Source organism: Notamacropus eugenii, chromosome 2 (genome assembly GCF_028372415.1).
Source record: "Notamacropus eugenii isolate mMacEug1 chromosome 2, mMacEug1.pri_v2, whole genome shotgun sequence".
NCBI lineage: Eukaryota > Metazoa > Chordata > Mammalia > Diprotodontia > Macropodidae > Notamacropus > Notamacropus eugenii.
The window spans coordinates 511,153,524-511,167,019 of record NC_092873.1 but is presented as its reverse complement, the minus strand read 5'-3'; the positions used below and the strand labels follow the sequence as shown (position 1 = coordinate 511,167,019).

The following is a 13,496-nucleotide window of genomic DNA, read 5'->3' as shown; positions in this document are numbered from 1 at the left end:
TTATTGGCTTGGGGCTCTACCTCAGTTGCTTTTATTACAGATTAATATTTTTGGGCCTGTAGTAGGACCTCATCACTTCTTGCCTGGATTAATTCAATTGGCTCTTACTAGATCTCCCTGCATCTAGAACATTACCTTTTCAATTTACCAAATCTTCTTTCCTGACTTATCCATATCTTGCGCTGAAAATGTGAGTGTTCCTCAAGGCTATATCATGAACTCTGTTCTCTCTCTACATTTTTTCATTTGGTGACCTCATTGGTTTAATCATTGTTTTCTAGATGATTCCCAAATCTATGTGCCCTGTTCTGATCTCTCCCATGAGTTTCAGTTCCATGACATCAACTGCTGATTGGATATAGGACAGAATAGGAAACATTTTGTTTGAAATTCAACATGTTCAAACAAGAATCCATGATCTTCTTCCCCCATCCTAACTCCTTCCCATTTCCAGATTTTCGCCGTTACCGTCAGACACTACCATTCTTTTCTAGTCTCCCAGGTTTATCACCCATGACATTGTTCTCAGCTCCTTACTCTGCCTCATTCTATACATACAGTTGGTTGCCAAGTCTTGACCTTGCCTTGTCCATCTGTCACCTATTCACAAAACCACCACTGTAGTTTAGGCCCCCAGCATCCCTTGCCTGAATTGTTGTAGTGGCCTCCTCTCTTCTGCCCTTTCCTTGATCCATCTCGTCCTCTACATTGCTAAGTTATTCTGTTGAAGTGCAGATCTGACCATGGAATTCTCTTATTCATTTGATACCAGCGACTCCCTCTTGCATTCGATCTCAAGTATAACCTCCCAGTTGTCATTTAAAACACTTGCTCCCCTTTCTACATCACACAAATCCCCTTTGTACACTCTATGTTCCAGATGCACCTGCATATACAGCTTTCCATCTCTCCCCTCCATGCCTTTGTAGCTCCTCTTTGCTTCTGCTTTTAGAATACCTAGGTTCCTTCAAAGCCTCTCCTGATCCTACCTCATTTCCCTCTCCACCAGAAGTTATTGGGATACTTTATATTTCATATTGATATTTCTGTGTCTCTTTGATTCCCTTCCCTGCCCCCCAAAAACTCTTAAGTTCTTTGAATGCAGAATCTGTTTCATTGTTGTATCTGTTTCCCCAGTGCCTTGACTATTGATTGTCACATAAATGGTGCTTGATAAATTCTTGCTGAATGAATCAGTTTTCAGGAAATGAGAGTATTTTTGTAAAGTTTTTTAAGTCAGGAAAGTGCCTGGGATATTGATGTTAAATTCTGTGGACTGATTGTTATTGACTTTTCTTTATGTTTTCCTTCCAGTGAATATGGAGGGGAGACTGGACAAGGACCAGCATATGGACCTGCTAGTCATTCTGCAGCCTCTGCTTCGGCACCTTCTTCTTCAGCATTTCGACCAGTGGTGCCGTCCAGACAGATTGTGGAGAGGCAGCCAAGGATGTTGGACTTCAGAGTGGAGTACAGAGACCGCCATGTAGATGTGGTCCTGGAAGATAGCTGTACCGTTGGTAAGGCCTTTTCTACCATGAGGGTGTAATGAGTGGTGGTAGGGATTGGAGGAGCGCCATTTCTAAGTCATTGGCCATTTTGGATGTTCTTTTCCTCAGGGAGTGAGTTGCTTTTCACATCTGACTTTGCATTACTGGATAGGACTAGAGTCCCACATAACCTAGTGCTAGAATTGATACAATGGTGCTGAACAATTTTTCATGATTTTTTTTCCCATTTTCTTTCAAGATACTTAAAAGTGTGTGGTAGAATATTCACACCACTCATATCAATGATCCTTACATAACAGCAGAATAAAGCTTTTTATGGGGCCCCTGCTGTTCTTAAGACAAAGGAACAGTTAGAATGGATGAGATTTTTTCCCTCAAGATGTCCCTTAAAGTCTGTGTTGGAATACTTGTTGGCATTAGCAAGAAACATTTTCTGTAGTAGAATCATCAGACTAATCTTTGCTAACCATTGTCACTTCTAAACTAATTTAGCAGCATTCCTCCTTTGAGCTTCATTTATCCAACTTTATCACTCAACCTAGAAACCTGATGACCATTATCCAGATGACATTGTTTCTTCCTCAGTGGGGTCAGTGTTTAGCTCACAATCTAACTCCTTCTCTCAGGAGTCTTTAGCATACATATTAAGATTTCCACAAATATCCTAACTTCAAGTTTCTCAATCCGTTCAGTTTCTATAACCTATATAACACCTTAGCTTACACAGAGAGCTGGTCATACCTTCTGTCTTAGAAACCTGCCAACAATACCCCCTCTCCTTTAAAAACTCCTCTGTGATCCTGCCATCCCTATTAATTATCAATCATCCCTTTCTAGGATAAAAATCCTGAGTAAAATGTCTATACAAGGTGCCTCCACTTAATCTCTCAGTCTCTTTTTAATCCTCTGCTTTCTGACCTAATTATTCAACTGAAACAGCTGTCTCCAAAATCACCAGTATTCTTTTTTAAATAGATTTTTTTATTAATCTTTTTTTTTTCCCATATCACCATAAATTCTTCCAGTGTCCTTAAGCTTCTGCTTTCCCAGAGAATCCTCACATATAAAACATAATATTTTTAAAGGGGGAAAAAATGTACAGTGGAAAAAAAATTTTTTAAACTGATCAATACATTGAAAAATTTACGCATTGTACCATGCTTTTAGACTTCCCAGCTCTGCAAGGGGTGGGATGGAGGTTTCTTCTTTGGGGCCAAGCTTATTCTTTCTAATTTTGCAAAATTTACTTCTGACTGTTTGGCAATTTTCTTTCTGTTTACACCATTGTGGTCATTGTATATATTGTTTTCTTGGTTCTGCTTACTTGACTTTGCCCCAGTTCTTATAGATCTTTCCATTATTCTCTGTATTCACCATATTTGTCATTTCTTATGACATAGCAATATTCCATTCCATTTATGTACCACAATCTGTTCCCCACTCTTAGGGAATCTAGTTTGGTTTTTAATTCTTTGCTGTTACAAAACGTGTGGCTGTCAATGGGAATTTTCTTCTTATCACTGCCTTCGCTGGGCATTCACCCCATATATCTAATCTGTTACCCAACCTTGTCCATTCTACTTTCATATCTCTTGAATACTTCTCTTTCTTTTCACTCACCCAGCCCCCAGTGTGGTGTAGGCCTTTCACCTTGATGATTTCAGTTGTCTTCTGATTAGTCTCCCTCCCTCAGAGTTCTCCTTGCTCCCATCCACCCTCTGCTCACCTGGTAAAATGATTTTCCTAACTTTTTTGCCTTGTTAGACTCTGCTGCCCTCTGTGAACTCAAGGATCCAGCTGTTCTAGCTTCCTTGTTGCCCCTTGTATGTGCCATTCCACTTCCCAGCTCTTTGCCTTGTCATTGGCTGTCCCCTTGACTTGGGATGCTCTCCACCCTTGCCTCTGCCACCTGGTTTTCCTGTCATCAAGGCTCCATTTAGCATCCCCTCTTTCAGTCCCTGTCTCCCCTTTACCTGCCATTCGTGCCTTCCTTCTTTCTGCTCTGTATGTATCTGGTTTTTACATAGTCATTTGCATGTTGTTTACCCATTTGCCTGAGAGCTCCTGGAGACCAGAGCCTGTGTATTTGCTTTTCTTTGTATTCCCAGTACTCCATTCAGTCCATGGCACACAGGAAGCACATGGTAAATGCTTGCTGACTGATTGACTTCAATATATTTGGGGCCTTTCTTTCGTTAACCTTTCTGATTATATTTTAAGTAGGAGAATCCCTGACCAAAAGGTCATTAATAGTTTTAATGACTTTAATTCAACAATTTAAAGTTGTTTTCTAATGCATTTAGACCAATTTTCAACTCTTCCCATTGTGAGTTAGTGTGTCTGTCCATGCACTAACCTTTACCATTTTCACCTTTTGTCATATTTGTCAGTTTGATCCTTGTGAGGTGGAACTTCAGAGTTGTTTTAATTTGTATTTCTTTTTGTGATTGGAAGCATTTTTAATATGGTTGTTGATCGCTAGGATTTCTTTCAAAAATTGTTCAAGTCTTTTGACCACTTATCTCCTAAAGAATGTCCAGTCATATATGTTTATATCAGTTCTAGATATATCTTGGATACCAAACTTTTATTAGAGGCATTTCATGCATTTTTTTTTTTTTTTACAGCTGGGCACTTAAGTATTTATTGGTTTGTTTAGGCAACATTTTTCAAATTTTATATAATTGAAATTTTTCATTTTTGATTACCTTTCTCCCTTGCTTTGGCTAAATATTTTCCCTAAAACCATAGATCTGAAAGTTATACCTTTTGACTAGCCTTCAAATTTTTTTATGATGTGATTTTTAATGTTTTGATATCACCTCCATTTGAACTTTGTGGTGGTATATGGTGCAAAATGTGAATGTAAGGCTACTTAAATAAATGCTCAGCTTCCTTGACTTTGATTATTGTGGAGCTGTCACCATGACATATTTTGGGAAGAATTGATTTTCCTCTTTTCCCATGAACTTGATTAACCCTGAGCTTATTTTAGGGAAAAACAAAAGCACTGGAACCCAAGAAACTTGCCTCCATGAGCCATGATTTCTGCTATAGGAAAAAATTTCTTTAGTTTATTTGGTTCTGTTCTGACTTGGGGCCTTGCCTTGGAAGCCCTTGAGCTTCTGCTCAGGACTTAGCATTGTCATAAATGCTTACTGCTGGGGCACAAATTCACTGGGCTCTGTGGTCCATTACTGTCACACTGAACTCTTCTCTTAAAATCTCTTGCCCCAGAGAAGTTCATGCCTTACCAAATCCTGACCCTGCATTACTACCTCCACTTTTGAATTTTCCAAACAGGTTGCTAAGCAGTTGCCAAAATTATTGACATATTCAAAGATAGCTGCTCCACCTCTACGTTTTTCAAATGAAAACCAAGTGCACGTCAGTCTAAGCAAAAGGAAGACAAGCCCAGTGAATTCTGTCTCATTGAGCATGAATCCAGTTCAGCTAGTATTTAATATGCACAAATGAGATCACGTTTCAGTTGTTGTGTATCAGATCTGAATGCAGGAATGATCTACACAGTGTCAGAATCAGCAGGCTTGTGCTCACGACCCAAAGGAGTTGTGTATCGTTGCTCTGCTTATGCTTTGAAGTTGAAGTGGGTCAATTGTAAGTTAAACCATCTTTGCATGGAAGTTTAAAAAGTAGCATAATATTTATTTTTCAGTGTCATTTATTTTGTTAAATGGATATATTTATATATAAATGAATATACAATATACAGCTGACTTCACCTCAGACTGCTACTTAAAAATAAAATAATGAGAAAAATAGTAGTTTAAAATTTTTAAAATTAAAATTCAGTTAAATTCAAATACAATTGTCCTAAACATATCTGTTTAAAAGTGAAACAATATCCTTTGTGATAAATTAATACATTACCACTTAGAAGGAAATAGTGAAATCTAATAAAAGCAGAGGCAACAGAGACAGTTTAATATAGAAGAACAATGTAAATACAGAAATATATAAATACGAAAGAAAAAACCATATCCAGAAATATATCGTTAACATTTTCAGATATTACTTAATGGAGAAGAAAAACTGCTCTGTTTGTTTTGTACGAATGTTTTTTAACTGCAATAGCAAGAAACCTGGTGAATTGAAGCAGCATTTGGAAAGTGTACTTGCAGAATACGTTGACAAGACAAAATAATTTAGAAAGCAACTAATTTTCTCATTTTCAAGAACAAGTTTTTCTTTAAAATCTTTAAAATCCATACCTTACAGCTGTATAAATTTACTTTCAGAATTGATAAATTCTGATAAAAGCCTCATTTGAGAAATATTTGGTGCTATGTACATAGTTAATGATACATTTGAAAAGATGCATGGAAAATCATTTACAAAGCAGCTTCAAAGAGATCTATTTGCAGATAGTACAGTGGGAGAGAGAACTGCCTATATGTCTGAAGAGCTTTCTGGTTAATTAGTTGAATAGCTAGAATCGTTCTATGTTGTATAGCAAGTGGATGAAGCGGTAAGTATAGTCAAAGATGCTTATTTAATTCCATATGCATGGAATGTTGGAACTTGTGTTAGGAAAGATTTATTCTTTTGCAGACTATTCATAACAGTGCCACATCAGGAAAAATAACATAATTGATAGATTTTTAAAAGTGCAAATAGAATAATGGGGGAAAATGTATTAATCTCAGCAGTGATGAAGCTCATTTGATGCCAGTGGGAAACACAGGTCTGCAAAATCCTAGTTTAAATGTAGTCCTTTCTGCATTATCTGTGTGCTACGTAGGTGGTCACTTGGGTCAAGAAATGGGAGAGAAGAACTACATACAGATTTTAAGATATTTATAATTGACTTTTTGAAAATTGACCTTATGAAAAAATTTCATGAAAAGGGAGTCTCTTTGGAAGAATTGTATTTTGATAAGAGGCAGAGCAAGGTTAATTCTATATTAGTGTAAAACATGCTGGTTTTCTTGTGCTGAAGTCTTTGGAAGGTTAGTTGATCTAAAAGTTACATTTTTGGGGGGAGGGGATAATAATAGATGAAGAAAATACATTTTAGAACAAAAGTTTCCTCCTGAAACTTAAGTTTTTGGCGGATAACTGAGAAAATTCACTCTATAAATAATTAGAAAGTCCTCATATTCACATTATGATTAAGAATGATGAAGTGACTGTATTTATGAAAAAAACTGTACAAAATCAATTTATAAAATAATATTTGATATTTTTTTAATCTATTTTAAAAAATATCTGCCTTTCAAAGGAGTGAGGTAGAAATCAAAACCTGGTTGTTAATCACTTGACCAGTTTACAGAAGCCACTCTTTATTAATGTTAAAGACCTTGATATTTCTAAATGTGAATTGGTAAGGAGGTCATTTTCCTTTGACTCATATAATACTCTTGGTATTAAACCAAGTCATTTTAGCAAGTCAGTAAGCACCAGCTATGTGTCTTGAACTGTGCTAATGGTAAGCTCAGAGGATGCAAAAAAAGGCAAAAAACAGTTCCTTCTGTCAAGAGTTCATATTTTAATAGAGAAGACAACATGCATATAACTAACACTTAACTGAAATTTAGCATTTCTTCTCATCATTTTAAAACATTATTTCATGAAGGGATTTTGTAATTGTTACCAGATTGCTAAAGGGGTCCAGGAAAAAAGATGGTTAAGATCCCTTTTTTCTTAATACTTCTACATGTCAGCTTTCCAAATACTTGAAGACAACCTGTTTGATGTTGAAAAATGACAGTGTCCTAGTATGAAGAAGATTCCAGATCCCCTTAAAACATGGCATCAGGAATACCTTTAGCTGTACCTTTTCAAAAATTTACTATGTATTGAAGCATAGACATCACCAAAACATGGAAAAGTAGAAATACTAAATACATCTTTTACTTATCATTATGTAGTACAAATGATATTCAATAAAAGGCTGTAAAAGCTGGGCATAGACCAATGCCTGGCACCATACAGAAGAATAAAATCCAAATGGATGCATGATCTAGGTATAAAGATTGATAATACAAACAAATTAGGGGAACATGGAATAGTGTATATGTCAGATTTATGGAAAATGGAGAAATTTTTGACCAAACGAGATAAAGAACATTATGGAGTACAAAATGGATAACTTTGATTATATTAAATTGAAAAGTTTTTGCACAAGTAAACCCAATGCAACCAAGATTAGGAGGGAAGCAGAAAACTGGGAAACAATTTTTACAACTAGTGTCTGTGATAAAGGCCTCATTTCTAAAATATATAGAGATGTGAGCCAAATTTACAAGAGTACAAATCATTCCCCAGTTGATAAATGGTCAAAGGATATGAACAGGCAGTTTTCAGAGGAAGAAATTAAAGCTATCTCTAGTCATATGAAAAAATGGTCTAAATCACTATTGATCAGAGAGATGCAAATCAAAACAAGTCTGAGGTACCACATCACACCTATCAGATTGGCTAACATGACAAAACAGGAAGATGATAAATGTTGGAGGATATGTAGGAGAGTTGGAACACTAATTCATTGTTGTTGGAGCTATGAGCTGACCCAACCATTCTGGAGAGCAATTTGGAATTATGCCCAAAGGGCTACAAAAATGTACATACTCTTAGACCCAGCAATATTGCTTCTAGGACTGTATCCCAAAGAGATTATAAAAATGGGGAAAGGTCCCACATGTACAAAGATATTTATAGCAGCTCTCTTTGTGGTGGCCAAAAACTGGAAATCAAGGGGATGCCCATCAACTGGGGAATGGCTGAACAAGTTGTGGTATATGAATATAATGGAACACTATTGTGCTGTAAGAAATGATGACTTCAGAGAGGACTGGAAGGACATAATGAACTGATGTTGAGTGAAAGGAGCAGAATCAATAGAACTATGTACACAGCAACAACCACAGTGTGAGAGGAATTTTTCTGGTAGACTTAGTCCTTCACAGCAATGCAAACACCTAAAAAAATTCCCAATGGACTCTTGAAGCAAAATGCCTTCCACATCCAGAGAAGGAACTATGGAACTGGATTGTAGAATGAGACAGATCATTTTCTCTTGTATTATGTTTTGTTTTTTTTTATGGTTTCTCCCATTCATTTTAATTCTTCTATGCAACATGACTAAGGTGGAAATGTATTTAATAGGAATATATGTGTAAAACCTATATAAGATTGCACACTGTCTTGGGGAGGGAGTAAAGAGGGAGGGGGGAAGGAATTAGAAGGAGGGGAAAAAAATCTAAGATATGTGGTAGTGAACACTGAGAATAAATAAAATATTTTTTTAAAAAAAAGACTGTAAAGAAAGAATGTAAAAATAATTGAATACTAAATAACAATTCTAAAGAACTGGTGGGTCAAAGAACAAATTATAAACACAACAGAAAATCTCATCAAAGAAAATAACAGTAATGAGACAGTATACCAAAACTTAGGGGAAACAGCTGAATTAGTTCTGAGGAGAAAATTTGTCTCTAAATGTTTTCTTCAATAAAAGAAGGAGCAGATCCAAGAGAGCAGAGAGGAGGCAGGGACTCACCTGACCTCTCTGCCAAACTCTTCCAAATACCTTTAACCAAATACCTTGTATTTCCAAACAAATTCTAGAGTGGCAGGTCCCACAAAAGGACAGAATGAAATAATTTTCCAGCCCAAGACAGTTTAGAAGGTTGGCAGGAAAGGTCTATTGCATCAGGGTAAGAGTGAAGCATGGTCCACTGCAGACTAGTCCCCAGCAAACTAGTAGTTGGAGGCAACTGATTTGCAGTTTCCAGACCTGTCAGCCTGCAGATGGTAAGGGGTTGGGACAGCTGGTTAGAAGGAGATTACAGGGATCCCTTTGCTGGTAGTGGACATGACTCTGTTACATTGCCCGTACCTGCATCTGGGTCACAGTTGTGGGTCTCAGTCCCAAGGAGAAGCACTGGTACACCAGAGCTTGCAGCCAAGGGGTAATGGGGGATCCTGATCACAGTTCCAGTTTGGAAGAGAGTGCTTTATATTCACTCATAGATCAGTGCACAGTACAGGAGAGTAGTAAACACACCTTTCCCTAGATCATATGACCTTGGAAGAACTGAAAACTTACAGGTCCCCATTACTTCTGAAAGCACCTGCACAAAAAACCTGAATCTTGGGATGATGTTCCCTCCATCCTGGAAGCAGGATCCCTACTTTAGCATAGAGTTAAGTCAAGAAATATGCTGGAAAATGAGCAAACAATAGGAAAAGGTCCTGACTATAGAAAGTTACTATGGTGACAGGGTAAATCAAAGCCCAAACTCAGAAGATAACGAAGTTAAAACTCCTATATCCAAAGCCTCAAAGAAAAATATTAATTAGTCCCAGGCCGTGGAAGAACTGAAAAAGGATTTTTAAAACCAAGCAAGAGAAATAGAGGAAAAATTAGGAAGAGAAATGAGAGTGATGTCAGAAAATCATGAAAAAAAGTCAACAATTTGATAAGGAAAACTTAACACCTTAAAAAACAGAATACTCCAAATAAAAAAAAGGCACAAAAATCTAATGAAGAGAAAAATGCCTTGAAAAGCAGAATTGGACAAACAGAAAAAGAGATACAAAAATCCACTGAAGAGAAGAACTCCTTAAAAACCAGAATTGGGAGGGGACAGAGCCAAGATGGCAGAGTGAAAGCAGAGATGAACTTGAACTTTTCCACAGACTCAGATACCTCTAAAAAGTGAATCTGAACAAATTTTAGAGTAGCAGAATCCACTAGGAGGCAGAATGTGGCAGATTTCCCTCCCAGGACAGCCTGGAAGGTTGATAGGTGGGTTCTGTTACATGAGGCTGAGGGAACTCAGAGCACTTGGTGGGGAGTGTGCACAGCACTCACTGAGCCATAGCGGAGCAGGAACGACTCTGAGCAGACTGAATCAGAAGCAGCAGTGAGAATTCTCAAACCTTTCAGCACAGGACAGGAGTCTAGTAGAACTGGGTAAAACAGAACCCTGCGGACCACAGTAGCAGCAGCAGCCACTCCTGAGGCTATCAGCACACAGACTAAATGTTTGAAAGTCACCTACTTGAACTCCTGGGAGCCAAGATGGCAGAGTAAATGGTAAGTGCTATCACCCTCCCTTTGTTGACCTTGAAAAACCCAGAGAATATTTCCCCAGGAGAAATCCTGGAGTAGTGGAGCCAGAAGAAGGGGAACAGCAGTTTTTCAGCTCAGGAGGCTAGGGAGATCAACGGGAAGAGTACCTGTTGTTGTGTTTGGAGGAGACCAGTGCAGGACCAGGAGGAGATCCTGAGGCCCAGAGGCATGGAGCCAGTAAATGCCAATACCAGGACCCCAGCTGTGACTTAGCACAGCCAGGGGAATTGGGCAGACACCAGTACAGATTGGAGTTCATCAACTACTGAACCTGCCAGTGCTCTCACTTAGCCCTAGAGGAGGAGGAGGAGACCTCCTGCAACCAGGCAACCTCTCTCCCACACCTTATGCCCTGAGCTTTGGTGGAACCCTGGGGAAACTCAGAAAGACTTCACCTGGCCTCAGTCTTGGCACACATCAGCCAGCTCAGAATCAGATAAGCTGCAGCATTTTATAATTTCTAGCTGAAAGAAACAAAGGCCACAACACCACAAAGGGAATTGGTGGTCAAAGCCAGTAAATATGCCTGAAGCTCCCAGAACAAGAAAGGTGGGACAGAGTCCCCTGTGTCTCAGAAGCAGAGACCCATTTTAAAAGCCAGAAAAAAGGCACTCACCATGAGCAAGAAGCAAATCAGAAAAGCAAAGACCATAGAATCTTACTATGGGCAAAGATCAAAATATGAATTCAGGATAAGATAACACTGATAATAAACCCACATCTGAAACCTCAAAATGGATTATGAACTGGTCTCAAGTCCAAAAAGCATTCTTAAAAGAGCTCATGAAGGATTTAAAAAGCCAACTTAGAGAGGCAGAAGAAAAATTGACTAATGATTTTAAAAATACAGTTGACAAAATGAAAAAAAGAATTCACTGAAGAGAACAGTTGACTCCTTAAAAAGTGAAATTGGTCAAATGGATAAGGAGGTACAAAGCCTAACTGGGAAAATTGGACAAATGGAAAAGGAGGCACAAAAGCTAACTGGAGAAAGCAATTTGTTAAAAATTAGAATTGAGCAAATAGAAGCTAATGACTTTATGAGACATTAGGAATCAGTCAAACAAAATCTAAAAATGAGAAAATAGAAAAAGATCCAGAGGACAAAATTGTCATCGAAAGAATCCGCTGATCACCTCCTGAAAGAGATCCCAAACGCCAAGGAATATTGTTGCCAAATTTCAGAACTATCAGGTCCAGGAGAAAATTCTGTAAGCAGCCAGAAGGAAACAAGATATTGAGGAACTTGCAGCTTCTACATTAAAAGATTGGAGAAATTGGAATATGATATTCCATAAGGCAAAGGAGCTTGGACTACAATCAAGGATACAGCCCAGCAAAATTGAGCATAATCTTTCAGTCAAGGAGATGGACATTCAGTGATATAAGGGATTTCCACACCTTCCTGATGAAAAGACCAGAGCTCAGTAGAAAATTTGATATTCAAATGTAAGATGCAAGAGAGGCTTAAAAAGGTAAATGGGTCAAAAAAAGAAAGAAAAAAACCTTGTTGTTCAATATGGTAAACTTTGTACATCCCTTTATAGGAGGATGATACTTGTCAATCTTGAGAAATGAATACTTTTATGACATTTAAAAGGGATATACATAGAGGGAATGGGTGCAAATTAACTCATGTGATGATAATAAACGTATTTAAAGGGGGTGAAGGGATTCTAATGGGAGAAGAGGAAAGGAGGAGGCAGAGAAAGGTAAATTACACCCCAGGAAGAAGCACAAAATCGTGTTATAGTAGAGGGAAAGAAGGGAGGGAGATGAGCATTGTTTGAGCTTTACTCTCATCAAATTTGGTTCAAGGAGGGAACAACATACTCAGTTAAGTAGAGAAATCTAACTTGTCCTACAGACAGTAGGAGGGGAAAGGGGCAAGAAAAGGGAGGGAAGAGTGAGGGAGGTGGTGGTCAAAAGTAAAACTTTTGAGGAGGGATAAATAAAAGCATATATGGGGAAGGGGGACATAAAATAGGATGGAAAGACACAGTAATCATAACTGTGAATGTGGTGAACTCTCCCATAAAAAAAGAGGTAGATAGCAGGATGGATTAAAAACCATAATCCTACAATATGTCATTTACAAGAAACACATTTAAGGTGGAGTAGAAAGACGCACATACACATAGCTCCGAACCCACAACCCATAGAACGGCTACAGGGAAGTAACTCACGGCGAATTCTGCACCCAGAGGCCACGGAACATTGGAGCGAGGGAGATTTCTGTTCCGGAGAGACCTGCAAACCTCTTGCGAGGGGTCCTTCACGCTGCGGACTGGGCGCCGGGACTGGGAGCTGAGTGCAGCCCTGCGGCGGCCACGGCACCGAGAGGAAAAGATCCGAGCGGGCTTCAGGGACGGGATCTCCAGAGGCCACATGGGTCCCTCCACCCGCAGAGGGACCTGCAAACCTATCGCAAAAGGTCCGTCGCGCTGCAGACGCGGAGCCCAGCCCAGACCAGCCGCGGCCGCGGCACCGAGAGGTACATATCCGAGCAGGCTTCAGGGACAGGATCTCCAGCGGCCGCACAAGTCCCTCCACCCACAGGTGATGGGGGGCAGTGAGAGAGTTTCTTTGGCGGGTCGAGAGGGGAGTGGGATGCCCCCATAACTCAGGCCTCCCCCGGGAGGTAGAAGCTGAGAGGCGGCTGCAGACCGAGGCTCCCCAAGGGGGCAGGAGCCTGGATCCATTGTTGAAGGTCTGTGCATAAACTCCCTGAGGGAACTGAGCCTGAGAGGCGGCCCTGCCCCAACCTGAGCATCTGAACTTAATCTCACACTGAATAGCAGCCCTGCCCCTGCCCAAAGCCCTGAGGCTGGAAGCAGCATTTGAATCTCAGACCCCAAACACTGGCTGGGAGGATCAGGAGGCGA

General features: G+C 39.3%; 1 protein-coding gene across 6 annotated transcripts in view; it reads left to right on the top strand.

Annotated features, from left to right (window-relative positions):
- Positions 1 to 13,496, top strand: part of FAF1 (Fas associated factor 1) — a 466,037-nt gene that overhangs the window by 131,379 nt on the left and 321,162 nt on the right. For all 6 annotated transcript variants that reach the window (XM_072649394.1, XM_072649398.1, XM_072649395.1 and 3 more), the window contains one exon: positions 1,315 to 1,520. In XM_072649394.1, the coding sequence (XP_072505495.1) occupies positions 1,315 to 1,520 (206 nt within the window). The remainder of the gene's footprint in view (positions 1 to 1,314; positions 1,521 to 13,496) is intronic.